Raw genomic sequence first — 27507 nt, 5'->3', positions numbered from 1 at the left:
TGCAGATTTCTGCTGTGAAATCCATGATCATATTGGAATTATCCTTGCGTATTCAACGGAAAATATCTTCAGCCATGTGTGATTTATATTTCTCTCATAACTGTTGGAGATGAAGGAGAGCAGGCGGTCAATATGACTGCAAACAATGCACGAATTTGATGTGGATGTGACGTGTTGCACGCGCCAGTAATGCATGTAGCGTGTTTGGTTATGTCACGCTACAAATAACTTTACGCCGTATTAATTATAGCAAATCTTTATTGTAATTCACTTGCACACTTTACAATTATTGCCACTTGCAGTATTAGAGTTACTGGTTACACAATCTCTCGGCCAATACTTCTGTATCTCTTGGCACCTAGGTTCCAACCTTCTTCAGCGGCAGCTATTCCAAGACTGACTGGGAGAATGAATTCAACCCCCTTTTATACCCTCGGCCGCTGCTATGCAAATGAGCTTTTGTCATAACGGCGGAAACGCTGCTTTGTTGATTCCATGATTCCTACGCAACGACCCATTGTTATTGCGTTGTCTCTGTGTGAATGCTCCGTGTATTCGTCATAACTGTGGAGATTCGATACAGTACCGCTATTGTTACCTCCTATGCAACGGTCTGTTCTAGCGTTTTCATAGGGATGACTCTTCTGAATTCCAAATTCCAATTCTGTTTTTCAAAAGAACCATGTTTTTACCTGTCACAGGTGTGACATCTATATGATAGGTATATAAAAACACGTGCGCATTCGAATGCAACGTTGTGTCAAAATTTCGAAGCAATTGGTGAAGAACTTTCAGAGATTTAAGATCCTGAACAAACGAACATTTACATTTTTATTTATACAGATTACAAGTATCTTTCATAACAAGCACTTTTAGATACTTCATAAACTATCATCATAATGAGGTTGCACTGTATAGATCAGAAGTAAGAACAGGGGACTGGATACGAATATCCCGACCAATGTACTTGGCATGTAACAATATGACCAATCATCTTGACATGAAATAGATAAGATGATGAATTCCAAACCCTTTGGTCATTTATTACTGCAGTTAATAGCTCATAGTATGACACAGGAAATCCATCAAAGCAATCAACTTAATTGTGGCAAAATTTTATGATGTCTTAAGTGTTCCATTTCTTAGCCAAATTTTGCACTCTAAATTTTTGTATAAAAAGTAATAAGTGACTTGAATACAGCGTGTTTTTACATCTCCTCTAATTAACATTCTTTTACCTAATGAGAGATTCCTTGGTGGGGAACTGACGTTTACACAGCAGACATGCCAGTTTTGCCCAATTTGTGTGTTGTCTGTCCTCCTGGATGACATCCTCAATGTCCTCGTCGCTCTCACTGCCACCACCATATGCTGCAACCAGGCCTCCAGTACCAGCAGAGCTATCCTGTTGATCAAACACAACATTTATACTAAAATAGCTTAATGGTTCCACAAGAGTTCAGAATTGCTTGCTGTGGAATTGTAAGTCCATACAATTTCAACAGCATATTTCCAATTTCATATTAACGTCAAAAGTGGATTCCAGGACTGTTATTGTTGTAAATGCCTCGGTGAAAGAAGATGAGAGGGAGCCAAAGGTCACATTACCGCAAGCCTATTGCATCAGTCTGCCACATGAAATCGTGTTCTGAACATGTGTCGTTTTTACGTGAGTGCTTTTTTGACTTCTTGTTTCGTTTTGTCTGCGATGGATGGCAATATTAGGCAACTTGTCTGCAACATGTTTTGCGTGAAGCTCAGTAAATTGGCTATTGATACCCTTGAAATGCTTCGTGAGCTTTTGGAGAACATTCTCTAAGCCAGACAGCGATTTTTGAATGACATTCACGTTTCAAGATGAGTGTCAGCTGAAGATTACAAACGTTCAGAGTAACCAAGCACAAGCAAAATGACAGAAAATGTTGAAAAAATTCGAGAACTCATCCATGAAAACTGCTGAACAATCCATGAGCTAGGAGACACTGCTGGGAACAGTTATGGAATTTGCCAGGAGATCTTTACAGAAAATTAGAACATGTGCCGCCCTGCCACGAAGTTTGTTCCATTACTCTTGACAAATGATCAAAAGCACTGGAGCATACACATGTGTCTTGAGCTACATGAGAAGGCTAACAATATCTCTAGGATATAACAGGTGACAGAAGTTGAATTTACGGTTATGATCCAAAAAAAAAGCAACAGGTATCGCACTGGAAAAGCCCACAATCATGAAGAACAAAAAGGCATGGCAGCTCCGGAGTTCAACAAAGAGCATGCTCATTTTCAACATGAAGGGGATTGTTTGTCATGAATTTGTTCTTCCTAACACTATGGTCAACTCTGACGTTTACTGTGACATTCTGAGAGGCTTGAGAGAAAAGTGTGCAATGAAAAAGACTGGAACTTTGGCACAACCACAACTGGCTCCTCCATCACAACGCGCCTCCCCACACATCCCTGAAAACCATAAACTTTGTGACTAACAACATGGGTATCATTCCCCATTCCCCTTACTCGCCAGACTTAGCCCCTTGTGTGAGTTCACTTTGTTTCCCAAATTGAAAATGAAACTGAAGGAATGTTTTGAAACAGTGTCTGGCATCAAAGGGAATTGCAAGCAATACTCTACAGCATTATGGAAAATGACGTCCACAGTCACTGTAAACGTCCCCAAGGAGACTATTTTGAAGTAGATGGCAGGCAAAATTGAGTAAGTTAAGGCAGCATTTCATTCTTGACCTAGTACGGGAATTTTTCAACAGGGTGTAGTGTGTATTATGAAAATGCCCATCACACTATCTTTCATGTTACATAATGGCTAACTAATTACATCTGATACTTCAGTCCTAATAATTACTAGTTCTCTTTCAAGGTCATAAAAAGCAATGACGTATAACATCCAAACAGTAGTGGAAAAATTATGGACCATGGGTGCATGAAGCTTTCAGGTGAAACTGACAAGACACCAAAATAATTTTATGAATTTGTCAGTAACAGCAGAACTGCAAAAAATATTTATCAAGCATTGAATACCCCATGCCTAAATCCATAGAAAGCTTGTAAAGTATTCTGACAAGAGCTGTGGTTTTCCATAACAATCTATAACAGAAGATAACCCAACCCTGAAGAGACAGTACCCTTCAATTCTTCTTGTAAAGAGGGCTGAAATGCTATATATCACATAATCTTTTGAATTTATGATGGGTTTTTACAATGCCTCTGTGCTCTGTATGGTCAATAATAAAAATGGCTGCAAGAGCGTATGCAAGTTTCCATTAAGCACACATACATCCATCTGCCTTATTACAGGACATGTTTCAGCCTGTCTGGCCAATATCAGGCTACTCATACCTGTTGCACTGGTCAATGTTTACATTCTGGGCTATGTCTATAACTTTCAAGTTATAAAGAGTGTCCATAAATAATTGATACACTTTTGGGGATAAAATACAACGAACTAAAAAGCATACCCACATATAAGCAGCATCAGTGGAAAGTCAATTTCTCAGAGATTTCAAAACTTGTGGTATATCTCCATATTACCTATTTTTACCGCCAGGCTCCGCAATTTTCAGAAATGATGTCTCCCATGGAGAAGAGTTTTGCACGAGTGAGTATGTGAAACAAATTCTTGCACCAGTGTTGAATGGGCCTTCAGAAAATGGCTTTGCACAGATCCACCTTAGCGAGCATCAGTACAGAAGTGGTTTGACAAATCTGAAAACTAACTGGTGTCGCACTCCCATTTATCATCTGGGGTAACCCTCTCCCCCCGAACAGGCACTCTTGGTCCTGGAGGCTTGTGAGGGCTGCATTCACTACAGGACCAGACCACCTAAGCCAAGGTGTGAGGCATCGTGCTGAGGGCTGCATGGTACTGGGGTGGTAATTAGCCAGTGTCTTGAATGATCCCCTCAGGGCACCAGGCAGCAGCCCATTGTATTTATGCCTTCCACCCATATGGGGCGCTGCGGGTGGGGACCTTTTAAATCCCCAAAACTCATGGGACAAAAAAAAACGGTCTTAAGGACCTTAAATTGAAGAGGGACCTCCCTCCAAGGAGATCCATATGAGAAATGCTTCAGCAGGGGACTGTAGGCTCTGGTGAACCACTAAGGGACCCAGGTGCAGCCATCAAACCTGCTGTTGAATTTTAAGCCAAAGGAAGGGACGAACCAGTGTTTTGGAACCTACCTCAGGTAAAAACCAAAACCTCTATTGGGAGTCAGTAGTGCTGACATACCACTACAGGGGGCTAGTACCTCTAGCATACCTCCAGTAGGAGGACTGGGATACCTAGTCTCTGGAGTAGGTGGACTCCGTCTAGCGAAAAANGAGAATAAATTATCGTATATTAATGACAACAGACAGTAGCAGCAAATGCTCATATTTTCATCACAAATTATAGTAAAACAATTAATGTGAATGATGGAACTCTTTTTGCATTCTTAAAATCTGATTAAATTGAGGTTCAAATTTTGAAACACTAATCACAAGTAGCGACTTTGAGTGGTCGTCGGATAAATTTGCCCTGTATTTCGACTTGATCTACTTCATCTGGGAAAAAGTTTGATCACACAGATATGTCATCCCAAAAATGGAGATAAATTTACAAGCAAATTTCTTTAAATTTGGAAATTTCTCAGAGTTCAGAAATTTATCAAATTCGGTCAAATTTCCTTCCTTGTATTTGTCTTTAATATGATAATTTTCCTGAAGTTCAATAATTTCCATTGGAATTTGACTTGGGACATCTGCAGCATCACAGTCAAACAGATTTTGAAACACTCTAATTTCCTGAGCACTGGCATCCAAATCAGCATATTGATTCCAAAATTGTTCTTTCAAATCTGAAATGACTAAATTTGCAAACGAGAAAGGAAATTCTGCTTCACCCTTTTTATGCAACTCTGCACAGTATAGCATATGAACAAAGTTACAATTTTTCACTTGGCTTTCCAGAAGTATCAACTTTGCTCTGAATGCCTTGACAAGTGCAAATAAATCACAGACTAAGTTATTTTCACCCTGAAACTTTAAATTCAAATGGTTCATATGGTTCACCAGATCAGCAAAAAATGCTAATTTCCAAAGCCACTCGGTATCTAATAAAAGTGTTTTGTGATGGTTTTTCTTGGTAAGAAATATATCAGTTTCATTCCTGAGCTGAAAGAAGTGCAAAAGAACCTTTCCACAGCTAAGCCATTGAACTGCAGTATAACATGTCAGGTCAATAATCTCGGAATCACATTCCTCAAGAAAAGACCGAAACTTGTGAGAGGTGTCAGAAAGAAAATGAAACAGCCACACATATCCTGTGCGAATGTGAGGCCTTAGCTTATTTAAAATTGCGTCACTTGGGTCAGTATTTTATGGAACCAAGTGACTATTTCAATGTCCCCACGTACAAAATCCTATGCTTCATTCGAAGCACATGATTTTTGAGGGGATAATCAGAAGGGGAGGCACAACAGATCACTGTGGTCCTGGTGCAAGGGCCAAAACGCCCGACCCCTTATACATTCATTCATTCATTCATTCATTCAACCACACATTACGCAAAATGAACACTATAGTATCTTCTTGTAATGTTCACAAGAGAAGAAAAATCAAACAACAGAATATAACTTTTGGATATCTTAATACACATGATGAAGCACAACTTACAATTCAGCACATACAAACACATCACTGAACACTGTATTACACAACTCATTATGCCACCCAACAAAACACAGAATTGCAGCAATACACTAAGGTAAAACTTCATTAATTAAGAGTGCTCAAAAAAAAATCCGTGGCCTGTAGTCTGCAAGCGAACTACACTGACTGACCAACCGATGCTTGTTGGAAAAGTTTGTGCCAACTTCAGCGGATAGAGGGTGTTGCGTGGTAAACGCAATGGATCCCCACAGCTGTTAATCTCAGTTTTCTAGACCAGAAATTCAGAGTGCTCAGGACCAAAAAAAATTGGACTTCAAATTATTTTTAATGAGGATTTATTTGTTAGGTGTGCAGCTGAAGTACTAATGTTATATTGTAAGTTATGATTTTTTAACTGATGAAATACCTCCTTTATCAATTATTTAATTCTTTAAACACACACTGCTTAATTTAATACAATTAACATTAAAATGCAAGCCCCCAAACAAAAATTCAATCAACAAAGGCATTAACGCATCTTTGCAAGCTTGGTGCATATGGCAAATGCAGCTCCTCCATCTTCTCTACTTCAGCAATTGCCATCCACACTGTAATATACTCAGAGCTAGAGCAGTCCAAACTTATCTTCTGATCACTGGTGTTTGAAATTGATTTGTTGTCATTAAGAAACAGGTCAAAATTACTGGGAAAATTCATGTGACCTTGCTATTCCACCCCATGCATTTTCTTCTTCTTCTTCTTCAACACTGACTTCAATTGACGAGTGCTAAAACCACATTCTGCAAAGCAGTTCTGGATAATTACAGGCATAATGGAATCCCTTGACACGGCAACACTATGCATGACATCCCACAACATTCCATTTCCTAATGTCTGTATCAGGAACATTTACGTCAATTTTTCATAAAAAAAGTTGCATAAGGTGCCTTCGATATTCATGTTTCATGCACCAGATGATCTCCTGGTTAAGCAGTTGCATGGCTAACAGCTTGCTAAAGGTAAAAAGTTAAAGCTGTCCCTGTGCTTAATTAATTAAGCACCATGCCATGAAGATGCTTCTTGGAGTGAAAGTATAGCTCCACCTTTCTTGAACTCGGCACTAGATGGAGGAATGCAATCAGCTTCATGCCCCTACAGCTTTACCCTTTTGAAAAAGCCTCTGGTACCCACTGGATAGGAGAGAAAAATTGTGACCCACCATCCAGCCCATCACTATACCAACTGAGCTATCCCTGACCTAACTGGTGCTGTTCAGAGATAAATACAGCAAATGTACATGCTTCACGCTTAGACCCTCATCATAAGGAGAACAACGATCCAGTATTATAAGCACACTACCGTTTTGCAAACCACTTTCCTTTTGCAAGAGACCAGCCACTCCCTAAATATTCAAGTAACCCATGCATTTTTAGAAGATCTGTAGTTATAAGGATGGCACTTCCAAGACTTTCAGGAAATAGTGTTTTTCAAACTTCCCTAAAATCAAAGGATGAAGGTTTTCACTGTCATTTGCAATGAATATCCACTTTCAGTACAATATTGTCAGCCTTGTCTTGTACCGTACATCCATCCACTGCAACAATGACTTGAGCATTACACAACCATTCAAAAAGTTCTTTCTCTGTATCACCAGGTATTCTCATCCATTCCAAAATATCGCACTCTCGTGGAGCTTGTTGTTTCATTAATTCCCAATTTTTCTTTCGGCTACATCAACAAGGTGCACGTGTGCTATTTAATTTTTATTTCTTTCCTTTTTATAAGCTTCCACACAAAGACACTAAAGACAATACATGTGTTGATAAATCAATTCCATTGTGGAAAGAACGGCTTGGTTGGAAACAGTATATTCCTTCCACACAAAGTGGATTTGGACTTAAGTTCGACCATTTCAGTTCCACGTACCATCAACAAACAAGGTAAACACAATATTGTTTGCCACTATCAGACAGCCATGTAACCAAATGGCAGCAACAGTAAACAATTTTTAATATTCACTGACTACATACATAACAGCACAAAATCAATACAATGAAAACACAGTGCGACAGTAAACACAACACATGCCAAATAACACAGCAGAAACATAAAACCAGACCTACCACAATCCACATGACAACCACACACAGAAGAGACACCATGTCATACACGAAATACTTGATGCCAGAACATAAAGAACATAGGCCAACCATCATAAAACTTCTCATCTCTGCCCAGTGCACATCTATGTGAATCCACTGCAAAACCTGAAGAACCTTTAAGCGATTCAACAGTGTGAAAATTCAGAAAACTTTTTTAGACATTAGAAACTTGAAGCATTATAAAGAAGGAACAGTGTACTAAACACTAAGCATTTTAAAAATTTAAGTTTAATATAGATCTGGCACACTCACATAACTAAGAAAATCTCTCTCTCTCTCTCCTGCCCTCACACACACGCGTGCACGCACACACTCTCTCTCTCTCTTAAGTCAAATATCTAAACACTGGCCTATGTAGCAGCTATACAACAATTTATGTTAAGTACCCTGATGATGGCCAAACAGGCCAAAATATGTCACATAGTGGGAAGATGCATACAAGCAGAGAAGATATCATACTGAATTAGCATGTGTAAGTGTTGTTACAGATGTCTATTCTGATGATTAGGTACAGATCTCAAATAACGATGACATGCCACTTTACATGTCAGAACATGAACGTGACAGCAATAACAACACTTGGGCATTCAATGCTCCACTGATAGATACAGGCAGGGAGCACTCACATTTTCCATACACTGCTAATGGTGGAATGCAAGTGCATGTGACTGACAAATATGACTGCACTAAAATGGAAAGTATGCGGACAATGAAATATTCATACCACTGTTAAAGAAATGACCAGGTACATTGCTCAGTATATAGAAAAATATGTGGCAATAATAAACACTAGATCAGATGTACACATGAGGAAGGACAAGATTATAATGATATCAGAAAAATATTTAGAGTGCTTATATTGCTAGGTGTTATTCAGAAACCAGAGAATAAGACATACTTTTTGAAGTAGGAGAGTATGTACCTCTGTTCCAATAATCAATAGTGTAATGAATGAAGAATGAAATAATGTGAAGTTTCTAAACTTAGTGAACAATTCAACTTTTGATGAAAAAGCTGATGCCATAAAACTGTTCAAAGCACTACCTCTTCCTGAATACTCTAGATGGGAAAACATTTATATACCACAAAGAAATATCATCTGCTTCAGAGACGCTATCAGCCCTGCAGCAAGCTTACGGTGATACTGCACTAAAGAAATTCGCAGTTTACGACTGATTTTCCCAGTTTAAGAATAGACGGGAGACGTTAGAGGATGATCAGCGCAGCAGGAGACCTTTGACTTCCAGAACCGAAGAAATTATTGGAAAAGTGTGACAATTGATTAGATGTGATCGAAGAATGACCATCGTGGAATTGGAGCAAGACGGTGGTACTGTTACTGGCCAGTTCTACATTCAAGTTTTGCAGAGGTTGCGCGATGCGGTTTGGAGGAAGCAGCGTGACAAGTGGCAGGGACAGAGGTTTCTGCATCATGATAATGCACCAAGCCACACATCGCTTGTTGTGCAGCAATTCCTTGCCAAGAAAAACATTCCTGTCATCACTCAACCACCGTACTCTCCGGATCTCGCTCCGAGTGACTTTTGGCTGTTCCCTACTATGAAAATGGGCCTCAAGGGGACACGTTTCGCAACCATGGAGGACATCAAATCAAATGTGATGGCTGAGCTCTGGAAGATTCCAAAAGAAGCCTTCCACCACTGCTTCCAACAATGGCAGGATCAATGGAGCAAGTGTGTGTGTACGTGCAAGGGTCCTACTTTGAAGGTGATTAGGTAAGCGTTGCCGTATGTCTTATCATTAGAGTGCTATACCACCATTCCAGGAACTTTTTGACTGCCCCTCGTATGAGCAGCACACTGATCAATCAAAAGCAATATTTTGTGATTTTAAGCATGCCATTTTCTAACCAGGTGTGTGACGTAATATTCAAATATTTTGGCTGCATCCAATAATCTCTATTAGCTATATATTTGGCAGATAGCCTCCTGATATTCTTGCAGCAACATGGACTTTTATATTTTCCAGTTATTAGAGTGACAGTTTATCACTACCATCTTCATTGCTTGCATTGGAAGCATTATTCTGTTTGAAATATGTAGCCAGTCTGGATTCTAATTCCTCTGCTGGTAAACATTTTGATGAGTCCTACGGCATGCAGAACGGTACACACTGGATGAAACTTCCTTCAATTTCTTCACAGTTCTTAGATTTAGTGTGACTTTAGTGACTGAAAGTCTCAGCCATGCCGCCCGTTCAACATGTGTTCAATACGTGCACAAACTTGTTCTAAAATATTTATTTTATCACTTACTGTAAGTGATTTATGTTTTCCTTTATTATCCACGTTTCATGCCCTTGCTATGAAATTTGTCATGGTCTATCATAAAACTTGGAAAATCAAATAATTTTGCCTGGGCCCTTTTCTGTTAAATGCTGCACTTATGCAAACATAAAGGATGCTTTGTCAGACATGCAAGAGAGAAAATACACTTGATGAGTTACTATTATACTATGATGCATGATGTGCACAAGTCATTAGGACCATGGCAGAAAAATCTGTTCAGGCACACTAGGCCATAGTGAAGTAACACGGTACACATCCAAATCATATGTAGCCGTGCATCAGTCACTTGATACGTATTTTCAGACTGAACTATTTGTGACTGCTAACAAGGATGGTGGTCCCGTGTCTCAGCTAAGAACCTATGGGAACTAAAGTACAAAAAGTGAAATCAGGTAAATGTCCATACCCAAGACTAGAAAAATGAATTGCAAATTCATGGAAAATGTGAAGTTGCAGAAACATAAATTCCATTAAAGTTTAACATGTTACACACATTTGGCTAGGACCACACAGAAAGTGCATTAATTCACATAAAATGTAAATTCCAGGATAAAAGAATCAAAGTTTCACTGTATTAAGTAAGTTCATGTGTTTTCAAATCATCATGTTACACAGAATTGTTTTTTGAAATTCAAAGCATTGGTATACCATGTTAAAAGATGTGCTGTAATATTTTAATCAGTGTATAAAATGGCAGTTCTTAGCCAGTTTGTTTTCATATTTGTGAAATGATGTGAAAAAGAAATTCAGTAAAAGAAAATATCAAGCAATTAAATAAACATTCCAGATTGGGCCCACCATCTGAAAGCTCCTTTCCATTTTGTTTCTTTACTTTCACAACACTGTAAAGTGGCATCTCAGAAAATGCAAAGTGACAGCATTTTGAAATATGGCATCAGGATTATAGCTAAGAGCATGAGCTCTGTAGAAAATATCATGACAATATCTATAAAGGCTCAGAAAACTTTAGCAGATGACAGAATACATTTCCACAACGCAAAATATACTTGAAAGTCATAAATAAAAATTCACAAAATGTTCCCAGAACATACAGACATTACTAACCCACATGACTGTTTCTCTTTCAGTAAACAGAACGAATATGATAAATATGAGGTTGTGGTACATGTGTGAAAAAGGACAACTAAGCAACAATACAAAACAGTAAACATGTTAACAGCCTAATGTAAAAATGTTCATCTGACAAGGCAATGACCAGCCTAGGAGACAACTGTTGAATTAAGTGGGGCAAGCCAAGGCCTCAGGTACAGCACCAAAACTGGGATCACTGTGCTGCATTAATAATGTATTAATGATACAGGAAAGATGTAAGAAAGAAATATGGATTAAGTGAAACTGTACTATTTGAATCAGGATTTAAAGAGGGAGTTCATCCAGTCTGCATAGGAAGTGGGATGGTCTCAGGTCCAGTGAGTACCAAACCCAACTGACTCACACTTTAACGAGGCTTGGAGCACAACTTTTCCTGGTTGGAGCCAATCCTTTTGGAGGGAGCATGCTACTAACCTTACTGACATGGGTGCATCTTCATGATTAATTTTATATTTCACTTAACTAACCTGTATTAAAAAAAACTGCTGAAAGTGGTGTCCATCGACATCAAAACACAACTGGCACTGGCATAAGAAACTGTGGAACATTACTTGCAGCTTATGTCCCATAATATTTGCATATATTAGAGTCATAATTTAATTCTGGAAGACTACTAGAGTATATGGTTTGTTTCTCTGTGCTTTTGCTTTAACTTTTCCCACATGTAACAATCACACACATTCAAATCTGGCAAACAAGGCAGCCATAACACCCCACCTAATTACAAAAATTCTATAAAGGTCGTCCACAGAATACTGTGATGTTACCCTCTGGGAGATACACATATCACTTCTCTTCTTCAGTGGGCATCTGAAAGAACAGTTCAAAAATACTGTTCATATAATGCTCCAAGTTCATCGTGCCATAAAAAATATAGGCCCAGTTATTCTCCAACCACTAACTGAACATCACATACCCATTTTTTGGTCATGTACAGGGACTTCATAAATTGCGTGGGGATTTTTGGTGTCTCACTGACAGGTGTTCTGAGCATTCACAAAACCACTAAAAAGACACCAGATTCCATCACTCTTGAAAATAAACTCTGGATTGATAATTCTATCATGGACAGACAGTAACATCCCATGACTAACGTTTATGCATGCAAATGGATCTGCAGCAATCAACTTCTATGACCCTAACATCTTTAAGGATTTAAGGATAAATCCTAAGGGCTTTGAGACATCTTAAAACCAAACTTTTTGATATGTCACATTCATGTCCTAGCCAACATGATTTTTTCACACTCATTTCCATTCTCATTCAAATGTCAAATCTCCATAATGTGAAAGCATGCTCTGAGCATAATTTCTTTTTATCATGAACAGAATTTGCTTCTTTCCACCTGTCAAAAAATTTCAGAATAGTTTTTTTAATGGTCACATGGCCCCTAAATAATGCTGGCAAAACTTATGTACAGCTGGTAAGCCTTCTTCACTAGAAGAAATGTGTTGACAAGTAATACACATTGTTCTGGGTACCTAACCATCCCTAAGTCATGTCCGTTCAATATGAGGAACTGCTTTTAATGACTAGACCTGTGTCAAGTAACAGTGTGGGTACAAAGAAAGCAAGCTTCTGTTATGACTGCATGATTCATGGTTAAAACATAGCGTGCACTTGCATCTCAAGTTCTGTACAATGCTACCTGGCATATACATTTGTTCTGGAAAGAAAAAGTTATGCAGAATGTCGAATTAAAGCATGGGCCCCTTACGTTGGTTGTCAATGTAGGATAGCATGCCCAAAATTACATCCCACTACAAGCACTTCGCAGTGTAAACAATTTTTGTAAAGCACCAATTGTACAAAATATCTCTGCCAATACATTATCAGTTAACATAATTTTCATCATCTTTTAACAGCAATGTGAAAACTTTTCTGGCCCACAGACTGAATAGCCCATCACATAATTCTGAAAACTATTGTTCCATAATGCATTATTTGCTACCATAAATTTTCAGTTATATTATCACTTCTTACAATCATCATTTATCTGGATTAAAATTACTGTATTTCATGGTTTTATTTACAACGCACACATGCATGTGTCAATATAATAACACTTATCTTCCTTCTTCCAGCTTTATTCTCTGATGCTACAAAGAGAAAGTTGTATGACATTTCAACTGCAATGTCATCGAAGAATGTGACTGACTTATTCAGTGACTTGGAAACCTTTTTGCTTATAACACATTCACAATATATTCTGTGGCTCACCTGGCAGCTCCACGTTGCTTTGAATTACTGGAGCACAAAAGAAACTGAAGAAGCAACTGCTAACATGTATCAGTAATTTTAATTTCCTCCTTAACTACATCTGTTATTCTGTTTTTACTAAATACCATATTAGTATTCATTTAAACAAGTATTTATGTATAAAATATTGATTTATATCAAGTGAATGATCAGTGATGTAGGTGGGTGAGGAAAACTATGAAAACTAATATCAAATGGCAACAAGTGTTCATAACATGAATGCTCCACTATCTGCATGAACGAACATAACAGCATCAAAGCTTATGAGACAACTGTTGCCATTTTTGTGTACGAATTAACAAATTATACAGTGATCCAAACATATATGTTCTGAAGCATAGAAATTTAAAGACATTTGGCCATTCAGATGTAAGTATGAAATAATCCCATTTCAAAGGAAAGACAGATGATGATGAGTAATTCTATTTGCATCCTCTTAAATTTATAACCTGCACAGAAAAAAATGTTGATAATTACTAAGTAGAGGGCATCCATGTATGTACCTGAGGAGATGGTGGATCTGTTTGCTTTTCTGCAGGTTCATCAAAGGGAGTAACTTGGAAGTCCAAAGTTGGGCGTTCTTTCCTCTCAAGAACTGCATAACCAGCATCAGCCGCACCAACTGATTTTGATGATGGAAGCACATTAGAAACTAGAGCCAAATTCTGACGAGCATTGTCCTTCTTCTGATTCAATGTTTTGGCCCATCGTTCCATATCCTACAAAACATACAGGCGCAGTAAATTTTATACTCTCTGTAGTACACTCCTATCACTACTACTATTTTCCATGTAAAAAATTCACTGACCTTTGCTATTTTCTTCGCCACTTTCACCTTGTCTTGTCTGTCTTTCTCTTTTGGCTTCTTTCCTTCATCTTTCCCAGCTGCAGATTCCTCTGATGATACTGGTGCAGGAAGATAAGTTTGCTTTTCTGAATCCCAGTAAAGAAACTGCTGGGTTTGAGGATTGTAATAGTACTGAGAACTAGCATCATAATACAAACCAGTCTGTGGATCATAATAGTAACCTGAAGTCTCATCATACTGGTAAGTGCTGACATCTGGAACATCTGGAAGCAACCATTAAGCAAGTTTGTATTTCAATTAAAATATATTTGAAGTCTTAAAAAAATTCTTTGAGATCTATGATACATTCTGTACAATGAAGGCATTATATTTTATAAACCTGTAGAAGTATGATGACCACTTGTCATCTGAGACTGACACCATGCAGTTTAGAAGAAAATTATAAATATTAAGAATTATCTTAGGTACTCACAGCAGTGGTTATGAACAGTCTTATCTTCTGGAATGTAACACCGTGTAGTCTGCTGAAAGTCAACCTATATTTCAGAGGGACATGTCGCCTCCATTTTTAGGGCTGAAGCGTAAGCCAATCGAGAAACCAGCATGAAGCAGGTAGCAAGCACTCTAGGTAGGCAGGCAAGCAGTGACCTTGCTACCTGCTTCATGCTGGTTTCTTGCTTGGCTTATTCTTTGGTCCTGAAGATGGAAGTGACATGTTCTTACAGCATTATATCCCAGAAGATATAACTCTTACAAATATTCTTCTACACAGTCACATTCTGCCTTTATATTCACTAATGACAGAACACAGAAAACGTGTCTACAGCAAACCATGATCAATGACCCTGCCCGTTATGAAGCTTTCAAAATTGCACTTCTGGTATGAATGCATTCTGCTCACTTGTTCCACCATCAGAGCATAAACTGGGAACATTAACATTTTAACCAATAAGGCCAACTGCTGCTACTGCCCGACTTTGGTTACAAGGAAAAATGCATGATATTAAGCACTGTAACTGATATTCCTACACTGTATTCTTATATCACAACACCAAAATAAAAATACAGATTTCTCTGTAACAAAAATAATTTAATTTCTTCTGTACCTGGAACAACACTGTCTACACAATCACCTCCTTCTTAGGTGGAAATGGACAATCAGGCTCACTGATGGGAACAAAGTCTTTCTCACCAAACAGGACTACAATCTGTTTCATTGCTTATTCTGTCCAGTAATCAGCTTCTGGATACTTGCAATTCTTTCAGTCTTCCATTTATATTTTGAATTACTTGCATGGTAACGTTTTGTATTCCATCACCATTTTATGCTACTCTGGCTTTACCATTGTCCTAACTAATTCAACTTCAGTGACAGCAATCTTAATGGTGTCATAACTGTGCTTTGAAAAACTGGGGTGTGCACACTGACTCAAAACAATTTTAGGCAGTTCATTTTTTCTTTTCCTCCTCATAGCCTACATGATTTGTCTCTAGCCACTCCTGAATGTCTCATTTCATTAAGTCAAATTCAAAAATCTATTACTGTGGGCGGAACAGTAAAGTGCACTGTTGAACACTAACAGGTAGCTTGGTGGAAGAATGGGTATATAGTGTAATGAATCAGATCAAAGCACTGCCAAGCAATGGCTCAGTAAATACTTCCCAACATGCAACAATATGAGGGAAACTGTGCTTTCTATGTGGTCTGTGCCAAGCAACAATAGGAACCGGGTTCTCTGTTACCAGTTGATAGGTTATGCAAAGGTCCTCACAATAGAACTGTCTTTTCTGTGTGGTCAGTGCTGCAGCTATATAACAAGCTTCCCAGAATAGCCACAGCAGTAAAGAGAATTAGACTGGAGAGCTGATAGTCAGGTGTCGGTAGGACACAGCCATGGAAGTTCATAGTTGAAGAATAATTGAAGTTGGCCTGTGAAGGCTTTATGCATGCTGTAGCACAGTGAGATTGGGAGTGTGTGATTAAGTGAGACTTTTATGGGTCCTGTGTAAAATCCACTGACAGGAAGCGGATAGTGAAAACACTGTCAAAACTTAGTCATTGCTGAGATCTGTTACCTAACAACAACCAGTGCAAACAGATACAGAAGACTTAATTTCTACCATAACTGCTGGAGGCAGTGTAATAGGGGGCTAGATGCAAGATTTCCAGAGTTGCGGTAGAAAAATATGATCGTGAGTTACACAGGACCCAGAACTAAGAATGAATGTGTTGGCAACCGCAAACAGCAATTCACCAGACTGACCAACTAAGGCAGGACCATGGTTAGCAGTCAGCTGCAGCATGCAGAAACCTGAGAGTTGGAAAACTTAATTACTGAGCCATTGCATAGCAATGACCTTCTCAACACCACTTCTCTGACAGCACTATTTCAGCTTTCAGGCAACATGCCACATGTGTTCACATAGCGTTGTAATGGCTGTCTCTTCTGGCTCCACCATTCCAGCTTTTGCGAGCTCTGGGGACGCACAGACACACAAGCAGCAAGGTGATCTCATAAGCCTTTCATTTTTCCAAAATAAGGAAAGTAGGCTAAAAAATAACATTAATAGACATTCATGATGTGTTACCATGTGTGATGCAAGGAATTCCATACAAATCTTAGTTTCCTTCTAAATATTCTTTTCATGGTCCTCTATAATATCTTGTTGCATATGTATCACCTCTGGTGACAAACAATTCAATAAGCTTGTTGTTATTTGTCACCCCATCAACCTTTCTGTCACTGTTCTGGCTACATGAAAGTGACTTAGTACTTGGAACTGCACCAGCATTAGTGACAATCAGTGCTGGACGCAAGTCTTTCCTCTCTTCCCCCTCCCACTTCTGCCCATTCTCTCCCCCCCCCCTTCTAGTCAACAAATGTTATATCTAATCTGTTTGCCTTGAAGTGAAGGAAACTGCAGCAGAGAGTTTGCAAGGAGCACAATGCAGAAGACAAAAGAACTCTACTCAAAACCAGCTATAATACTTCATTCTTAGCAATTTCTTTTTTTCTTTTCTTTTTTTAAGAACCTGAGTACATCTTGCTTCTGTCAAAAGAGATGACTCTTGATTTTTTCTTTTTATATTCTTCAGCCATTGGTGGTGGAAATCTGTTCAGGGGGGTTGGCATGTAACTGAATGTGGTCAGAGAAGGCATCAAGCATTTGAATGTGAAAACTACCACCATTCTTCAATCATCAAAATACCAGAGTGGCAAATGTGCCTCCTTCACAAGATGCCAGCACCAACCGACATATCTATATGCACATTGCTCTTGTAGTTTACACAACTGTATCCAGTATTATTCATAATGAGTGTAAATATACACTGGTAACAGAATACTCATATCAGAACAAATAATTCTGGATCCCATGTTGTTCATTACAAGAACTTTACTTCTGAGCACAAATTACTGCAGTTCTAGATGGGCCACTCCTAGATTCACTCATGCTTGATTTAAAGCTCTGCCACAAATGCAGGATTAAGTTACTGCGGCATTCTAAGATACAGCAAAAATTAAACACCATACCGTCTCTATGGAAAAGCTGAAACTACATATTGAGAAGACAGAATAGTTCCAAAAAGTCAATTCTTGGTCCAGCGACATATTATGTGGGACTGTAAGCTAAAGCCAAACGGTTGAACTAGAAACCAATCTCTTCTCAGAAACTGTTTGTGTTTACAGGAAAACTATTTTTTTCTTTCAAGATCACTAACAGTTTTTAATGTAGGGACTTCGTATCAATTGCACAACTACTGTTAACTGTTTGCCTGATTACAAATAAAACAAATTCATGAAATCTTATTTTGTTAAACCTGGGAATATGACTGTTACTAGTTGACTTTGTGTCAAATAATACTTCTCATGTTAGTTTCTTTTATTTTTTCAAATAGTGACTCATGATTTTCCAGTTGGTGCTATGGCCATGCCTGCTGCATATTCAGTTGGGTATTTCAAACTTCCACTTCACTTTCAACAGTAAGTTTGTTAACAGCTTCATAAACAGCAACTCTGCTGCTGGCTTACCTACAAGTCCAGCCATTTTTCACAGTACAGTTAGCATTATTTCACACTAAAGAAAAGAGTGCCAATCTACATAGATCAAAGGGATCCCATGCATCATCCAGAGAAGAAACAAAGGTATATGATCAAAGTGTATTCTGTAAAACAAATACTTTTTGTCATTGCATCTTACTATCCAATGTAGGTCAGATATGGCATTCTGGATAAAGCATCACTAAACAACCAATTTGGATATGGGAGTGAAAGGGTTAACAATATCTTGGCCATCAATGATTTCACTATTATCTGCATTAAAGATAATATTTATAATGTATTCCAATTAAAATTACTGCATACACAGCAGAAGTAGGCACAACATTGGATGGCAAATAACTAACATCATATGCCAACCACTGCAAGTTTTCCTTCCCTTACCATGAGACCTTAATTTACTTTGCATATTCTCCATATTTAAAGTTAACAATAGCAAGTAACAGTGTCTTTCAATAAATCATGAGAGAAAATTACATTTCAAACCCAGCCTTCACAGACTTTAACAAAAGCTGGTGAGCTTGTGGACTCAACAGAAAACAGTATTCTTGAAAAACTTTGGCACTCTATATCTTGAAGTTTTTGTGGATCTGGGTGGCAATTTCATAAAAAAATGCACTTTTTGAATGCCAGCTCCATTAAAAATTATCATAATATTTATTCTGTTCAAGTCACAAACCTCATATGGGGCTTGTTTAAAAGCCAGTAACACACTGTTTTCCCACAGACTACTCTGATTCAGCATCGCCTAATGTTACCTTTGAACTTCAATTCTTATAAAATGTAAATCTTCTGCAAAAAAAATTGTAATTCATAATGTTTGGTGTAATACACAGCTAAACATCATCCTAAAAAAGCTATAGCTCTCTTGCAATAAAACAATAAACACATACAATCTACAAAACAGATAACTCTGGAACAATATTTATCACAACACAGAGATGCATTCCATAACAAGTTGGTTTCCAAGATTCAATCTCTTCGGAAATGTGTTTGTCAACTTGTTTCCTAGCAATGGATCTACGTGTCACATTGCTACCTCCTTAAGGCTATTCATCCCAAAGAGCCTGCAGGTTTACCGCCTTTTCTTCTTCTGAGGGCTGTGCTTGGTGGCTCTTTCATGTGGTGACTTCTCTCCAACCACTCTCACTCCTCCCCCCTTAAGGTTCCAATCTGTCCAGGCATTCAACCATTATCTCTTTTATTTTTTAACAATGAAGGCAGAACTATCCAGAGGGGCCAGTGCTCCCACATTTCCGGCCCCTCTTACTCTAAAGCTGAAAGTAGACTCTTCTTCTGTTTCAGAGGGGGTCGACCCTTCCAGAATGTGCAGTCCATGATTTTTAATAAACCAACAGAAGATCTGGCTGTTCGCTCTGTGATCTCCAGCCCGACGGTTTTCCCGAAGATTCTCTCAGGTGTACCCTCGCTCTTCAGATACAGTTGCTTCTTTAAGCCTTGGATCCTTATTCCCTTGATGGTTTCTGGTTTTGGCCAACATTTCTTCCCGAATGTCTGTCCTTTAGGTGTTCCTTTGTAACTTTGTCTCTAGTCCAATTCTTCCTGGTGAAATGTAATTTGCGCAGTGCCACTCCTGTCACCTTCTTTCCAGTGGCAGCCAATTCCTTCTGAATCCACAATCTCCCTGAGTCCTTTCCTGTGGCTTGTGGTTGCGCTCTGCAGCTAGATTTCAGCCCCTATGCCGCTTCCTCAGTCTTCCAACACGTTTCACTATGGCATGCTCCTTGGGGACCTCCTGATACTCCGCTCTAGATTCCATGTCCTCTGAGTTTGGCTCTTTGCATTCCAGTTGTGCCTCCATCATTCCCTGGCAGGCCGTCATCTCTTTTCGCCATGCCCTCATGGAGCAAACTACAGTCTCCATCTTCTCTTCAATGGCACTTACTGCTGATTTAAGGCCGCACCATAGCTCAAGCGGTTAGTCACTGGCTTCTCACCGCGGCGGCCCGGGTTCGATTCCGGGTCTGGTCAAGTGGGATTTGTGGTGTACAAAGTGGCGCTGGGCAGGTTTTCTCCGAGTACTTCAGTTTCCCTTGCCAATCTTCATTCCACCAGTTGCTTCACAATCACCCTCACCTATCATCTGGGGCTGGTACGATAGGCCAGAAGTGGCCGCAGTACAAGGGACTGGCAATAGCGAAAAAAAAAAAAAATAATATCGATTTCATTTCCACTTGGCCAGATTTTATTTCCTCTTTCATTTCATTTCAATTGGCATCCATCTTTTCTTGTGAGGCTTTCATTTATATGTTCATTTTCCTCATGGCTTTCATTTCTGCCAGCATTTCTATTATTTGTTGCAGGGCAATGGTGTTGATGTGAAGCGATCAAGATCCAATAATTTCATCAATCCAATCCCACTTCTGACTCCAGCTGTTACGTGTTTATGGCTGCCTGACTAATAATAATGGGGTCTGCATTGGATTCATTGATTACTTCTTTACAATTACTCGTGATCATAATAACTTCCAGTAACTCACAATAAATGACTGTCTAGGACTCATGCCATTCTGGCTGGACTATAACTTCCTTCATTCTGATCTTAAGAACCTCTTATATAGTGTATTGGTATCCAAGGAAATGTTCGTTGATCACTTGTATTCATGATTCCAAGAATCAATCTCTATAGAAAGGTGTTTGCCAACTCGTTTCCTAGAAATGGGTCTACATGTCACAAACATTATGGACATACAGTTAAAGTTTTAGAGTACAAATATTCTTCTACTAGCTCCAGCATTTTCTCAGTTACAATGAAATTTGTGTTGATCTACATGTTCAAAATTCTGATATGATTATAAGAAACAGTATATGGTGTACCAATGAAATGGGTTTTAGGGAAGTAGGTATGAGAATGTAAAATGTACAGGACTGGATCAGGGTAATAAACAACAGATTTTGTTATTAGTAGTGGTGAACCTTTGGATACTGCAGCTACCTTAAACAAATTAGATAAGATTCTTGGGAAGCATTATGTCTTTTTCATTCACTATCTGTCACAAGAATAGTGGAAAACCATGAAACCCCCCTTCTTGCATGCATCAGAAACACAGGGGAAAATTTACTGCCTTTGAAATTTTAAGCCAATAACATATAACAGCAGCACATAAAAAGTTCTCTCCTTCTTATCCAAGCATAAAATCTATAATGCAATTGCATAATAGGGCAACAGCAACTATGAATGTGTCATCTCCGCTCAACACTGGTTGATGTCACTGATACAAAGTATTTTCAAAACTCACACTGAAGATGTGATTCAGAGACATTTTAAATGATAGAACAATATTTATGAACTGTCACAATTCAGCGAGCATCCAGGAAATAATTCTCTCTACACAATGTGACAATTATGTTCCTCAACTGACACTAAAACAGTAATACTTGAAATGTCATCTATAGCAGATAAAATGGGACTAGTTAAAGAAAAAATCGATTTAAATGACGTGCAAGGTTCAACTTGTTTGGTTGATGCATATGAGGATTACATTTATTTTGGTGAAGTTAGTTTTATCATCATGTCGAAGGTTTCAAAATGGAACAAAAAGCAGTTATTAAGTTTTGTGTAAAATTAATGAAAACAGCTACTGAATCACTGAAATGTTGAAAAGTACGTATAGTGAAGAATGTTTATTGAGAACATGCGTGTTTGACGGAAAGCTCAGAATGCAAAAATTGCAGGAGAAAACAATGCTGACTGCATTTTTTGATGCTAAAGGTGTCATTCATAAAGAATTTGTGCTGGAAAAACAAGATTGCAAAAGGTCAATTTTATAAAGAGGTGATTAAGAGATTGATCACTCAAGTTCATCAAATTAGGACTGAGTTTCAGGAAAGTAGGTCGTGGTATCTTCTGTACATTAACCCTTCCGCGACGGATAGTATTTAAATCATTTTCNTGACACAATCTTCAGGCATTTTCTCCAAGTTTTTGGTGAAACGAGGGATCCCAGTATTACCCCATTCACCCTACTCCCCCAACTTAATGCCACCTGACATTTTTGTATTTTAAAAATTAAAAACTGCAATGAAAGGAATGAGATTCAAGGCGGTTTCATCATTTCAACAGACTGCAACAAAAGAACTGAAGGTGATACGGGAAGCAGCGTTTTCTCGGGCATTTGATTTCTTTTATGAGCAATGTAAACCTTATGTGGAAGTGGGCAGAGATAATACTGAGTGATGTTAACAATAAATATTCTTTATCTTTTTTATGGCCTCAGTTCAGCAACTTAATTGTCACACTGCGTGCCCTCTTTTCCCAAAGCTTTCATAGCATATAAATCCAGTGAATCCTGCATTTTACATCCTTTCACCTTCCAATCACCTTGATTCTAGGCATAAGAAAAGTCTTCAACTTTCCTTGAATATACACTTTTCCTTTCAACCCAATTCCTCAATTATACATTAAAACTGAACATAAAGCTCCCTGTTGCCGTCATTTTACATATTTTCAACTGGAAATTAGGAAAGGAAATTGAATTTAAGTTCTTCAAGTTCCGCATTCTTAACAAATCACTATGACAACCCTCCTTTTTTAATCTACTGTGAATTGAACAAGCAAAGACTTTTATTAATTTCTAGTTGTGATTCATTTTCTGTCATGATGAGTGAACCAAAGAAGAGGAAAGCATTCTTTTTTCATGACAAAATTGATATTCTAGCCCAAGCATATGCTAATAAACATGTGTTGCAGTGGCTGCCAAATTAGGAAATGTGCCATCAACATTGAACACTAGTGTTAGAAACAAGACAGAAAATGAAAAGTGTTACGCACAATATGGCAGGTTCTTAGGTCAAATAAAAGAGCCTGGAGAGTTTGTGGGTTGTGTGGTTTAAACAAGCTAGATTTTACTTCTCACTGACCAGTGTTCTGCTCATCCCCAAGACAAAAGGTACCTAAAGAATGTGAAAGTTGTGTGTTTTCCCCCCAAACTGCACCATCATTCTTCAGTAGTCACATTGCCACAAGCAACTTGTAAGAAAAACTATTTCTATGGCAGATCACAAGTTGCTTCAAGATGCTACAGTCACAAAGGTAAACGTTTTGAATGCACAACGTTTCAGTGCAGAATCATGGCACCGTGTCACTTATGACACTAGTATTCTTCGGGATTTTGGACTTTATCCATCGTCCTGGTTTTTAAGATAACTAATAAAAACACGACGTTTCAGAAACTGGATCTGTTTCCGTCCTCAGGTGAAGGAAAACACCTATTCTGTTGGGTCCGTTAGAAAGAGCTAGCCTCAGTAACACGTCCACACTCGAAAAATTGGTCCAGTGATTGAGGCTAGCTCTTTCTAACGGACCCAACAGAATAGGTGTTTTCCTTCACCTGAGGACGGAAACAGATCCAGTTTCCGAAACGTCGTGTTTTTATTAGTTATCTTAAAAACCAGGACGATGGATAAAGTCCAAAATCCCAATATATCTGTGTGTCATACACCATCATCAGAATCCTATAGTAACTACTAGTATTCTTCTTTTTGAGAACTTTGGGTTCAATTTAATCAAACCAATGATACTGAAGATATAATAGAGTTTAGCACAGCCAAAGACAACTGGAGTCAGTTGAAAGCAAGTGTATCATTTCAAGCATATGAATCCTGTGATAATGCTATAATATTTGAGGTGCAGTCTCAGAACAAATGCCAGATGAAAAGTTTACACCTGTCTGAAGAGGAAGAGGAAAAGCGGGAAAGATGATAGTGACAAGAGTGAACCTCCAGCAACCACTGTCAGCACTGAAAGACACAAGACATTGTGAGGAAATACCTCATGAAGTTTGATGTCAGTGATAACATGACGACTGCTCTCAGTAGTGCTGAGAATGGGGGGTACAGATTTCAGCAGAAAGCAGACAAGCAGCAACTTACTTCAATGGACATGTGGAAAAAGTCTACTAGATTACATTTGTAACGCAATACACTGAACTAGATCATGATTTTAATGTAATACAGTATTAATTTAACATATTTAATTTCAATAGCTATATGAATTTTCATTTCCTTGATTTTGCATTTTTCCTGATGTGACACTGATTTTAAATGGCACCTTCAGAAATATAAAACCCAAGTTTCACTGTGATCTATGCAAGCAATATATATTTTTAAAGCCTCAGAATGGAATATTAACTGACATTAAACGATAAATGATACAAATTCCGTTCCAAGCGCAAACAATATATTATGTGTCCTTGATCTTGCTCCTCTACACTACATGTTTTGGCCTCAGACGGCCATCATCAGGTGTATAACACTCACGTTGCTGTCACACTGAACCCAGCACAAAATTTAACATTTAAAACACTTTCCTTGTTATTATCAACATCTACTTCGTTGATATCTGTCTGGTTTGTAGATTATTTTACACACGTTAATTTTGACTTTCCTGTAGTAGCACTATAAAATCTTTAGTTCTAATTTTAAAATCTTTTAAAATTTTTCTCTAAATTTTAAATTTAAAATTGTTAGGGTTACTCGCCCTATGTCTNGGACACATAATATATTGTTTGCGCTTGGGACGAAATTTGTATCATTATATCATTTATCGTATGGAGTGCAACAGGATGCTTAAATATAATATGACATTAAACACTTACTACATGTTTTACTATTAACACCTGGTTGTGCACCTATGGCAGTTGATTGAGTAGAGGGGCTCTGGGCTGATTTTGTCTGCACCATTTTCAGCACATCCAGCTTCAGAAGCTGAGGGACTTCAGTCTGCTAGAACAAATAATTGGACTGCATGTCTGTATATTTACATTGTAAAAGTGTGTTGCTTCTATTGTAGAAAAATATTGGGGGCCTCCAAACATCTCTACTGATTGTAAATATATTCAATCACTTTGAATGTTTATTTAATAAAGGTGTAAATGTGAAAGATGTTTCATCACTTGAAATCACATTTAACCTTTAAACGCCGGACTTTTGAAATGGTGGTAAGCTTGAGCTGGTTGGAGTTTATTTAAATGACCACTGCTGGTGTGTGTTTAAATGCCCATTGCTATTCTGCGTTTAAATTTCCATTCCTGTTAGAGCATTGTGTTTAAAAATGCTGTATCTAACACAATTTTTATGATAAATGGATGGAATTAACTTTGTTTGAATCAGCAAAGAACACAGTGTCGCATATTAAAATGGAAGGTTTGAAACTTTTTATACAGAAAGTTATACTCTATTTTCAATTTTTTTCTTTTAATTTTGATGCATACTGTAAAAATGGTTTCCCTGTTCCTCACAGTGTTGTTCTGGATTATAAATTCATTCCTGCTTGTAACACTTGACGTCTTTCAGCAGTCCCTGGTGTCATAAAACAGATAGAAGCAATAAAATCATTTATTTCTCTGCTGACAATTTTATATCTTTGTTACGCCCTTCAGATTTTTGAATCTTCTGATTGAAGGACAGAAGAATGAAAGCATGCCTGTTCAAGAAAAAGCTTGAGGGAACAATTCAACGGTCCTTTCTTCAGTGCTAAGACCTTCCCTTATAGCTGCAAGAGATTATTGCCCCTTCTATGGTTGTGAACAAACAGTTGCATCATGGCTGAGATACAGAGTGTGATCTGTTTTCTGTGTGTTCATAGTGAAATCGAATACTGTAGATTCCTTTCAGCCTATATATACATCAAGCAGATAACAACAAAAAAGATTTGTACATCGAATTTTACTATATATTTTCAACACATTAAGCTCCAGAATCTGCAATAAAAGTACTGGCTTGTGGATGAGTTTGGGCATAATTCATACATATATTTTTTTGTTGTTGTACACTTAGTTATAATTTCAATTCCTCTATTATGGTATTATGCAAATCTGTCTGGGAATTACTACATATAAAAATAAATATTTAGGATTGTGCATGCGCTTCTACTAGTGACGTGTGTGCAGCGTTTAAATGCCTGACTGGCCATATTGGGGTACTTTGGCCACGATGATCATACTTATCACTGGCCCAATTGGGACACTTCAGACATTAAAAGTTAATAAGAACAATAATCCCAACATTACAATTATTCATAATACCCAAACATGTTTCTTTTATTTGATCTCCTTATTCATCTTGTTTCTTTAAGAGCAGTTTTATTTTCCTTGACTTAAGTATAAATGATTTTACTGTACAGCAATCACCCATCCTCATGCAATGACAAATCACTTGACATACACACATGTGCACATTCCTGTAAATTCAACAATATTTTTCGGGCACATATGATTCACATACACTTTTTGACTGTATTATATTACTATATAGCCCATGGGGGCTGAACATTCAATAAGATTATTATTTATACCAATCTGGTACCCATTAACATTTAATATATAAAATAATTTTAAAAATTTGTAAAATGATATAAAATGATGGATTGTGTCTCCTGGTATTCTCCTTTCTTGTGTTCTGTTTTCTTTCTCTTCACAGACCATCTGGTATCATGGACAGTATCTTGGTTAAACATGTTCCAGTCGCCAGTCATGAACGAGTAGTCATAGTCCTTTTAAAGAAGTAATAAAATTATTATTAAATTTTAACAGGTACTAAAAGAATGTGATCAGGCATTACCTGGTGGTGGCAAAAGTTACAGAGAGGCTGGCAATAAGTCAATGTGCATGCAAATGTGGGTCTCTCATTGCTCTTCTGTTGTTTTTAAGGTCTTGTGTAACTTAATTTTAACCTCAGAATAAAAACATGTTGACCAAACTAGAAGGCATACCTATATTCAAATGGAAATTTTTATGACATTTTTATGAAAACTCACTGGACTAAGGATGCACAAAAGAAATTTTGGATAGTACTTTTAGGATAGTGTTTATATTCAATAATGATATGAAATTTAATATAAATATCAGTATCACAAATCATTAATATTATATAACTATCTGGTAGCTTAAAATTTGTTCCATGAAGTATAAAAATTGGTTTGTTCACTGTTATGTATTTGTATTAGTGCCAAGACTTCACAAATTACAGGAAATTACTATTACAAATATTGTTTTTCTTTAAAACACATTATTTTCTACACTGATATTGAAATTTTGTTGCAATTACAGTTTGTGTTAACAAAATAAGGTAACATGTATGTATGTATAAGGCTCGCAGGCTGTTTGGCTTAGTCCATACAATTGTGCTCATATAATA

General features: G+C 37.8%; 1 protein-coding gene across 3 annotated transcripts in view; it reads right to left on the bottom strand.

Annotated features, from left to right (window-relative positions):
* The window catches only part of LOC111869340 (RNA-binding protein 5), a gene marked incomplete at its 5' end in the record, with an annotated part of 74056 nt that extends 48961 nt beyond the window's left edge, over positions 1-25095 (bottom strand). For all 3 annotated transcript variants that reach the window (XM_023860796.2, XM_023860797.2, XM_023860795.2), the window contains 4 exon segments: positions 1239-1405; positions 13989-14204; positions 14294-14556; positions 24969-25095. In XM_023860796.2, coding sequence (XP_023716564.2) covers positions 1239-1405; positions 13989-14204; positions 14294-14556; positions 24969-25095 — 773 coding nt within the window.
* Between the last annotated feature and the right edge of the window lie 2412 nt (positions 25096-27507).

The sequence above is a fragment of the Cryptotermes secundus genome, unplaced genomic scaffold (assembly GCF_002891405.2).
Source record: "Cryptotermes secundus unplaced genomic scaffold, Csec_1.0 scaffold541, whole genome shotgun sequence".
Lineage (NCBI taxonomy): Eukaryota > Metazoa > Arthropoda > Insecta > Blattodea > Kalotermitidae > Cryptotermes > Cryptotermes secundus.
The sequence above is the reverse complement of the archived record's forward strand: the minus strand, read 5'-3'. Positions and strand labels throughout refer to the sequence as shown.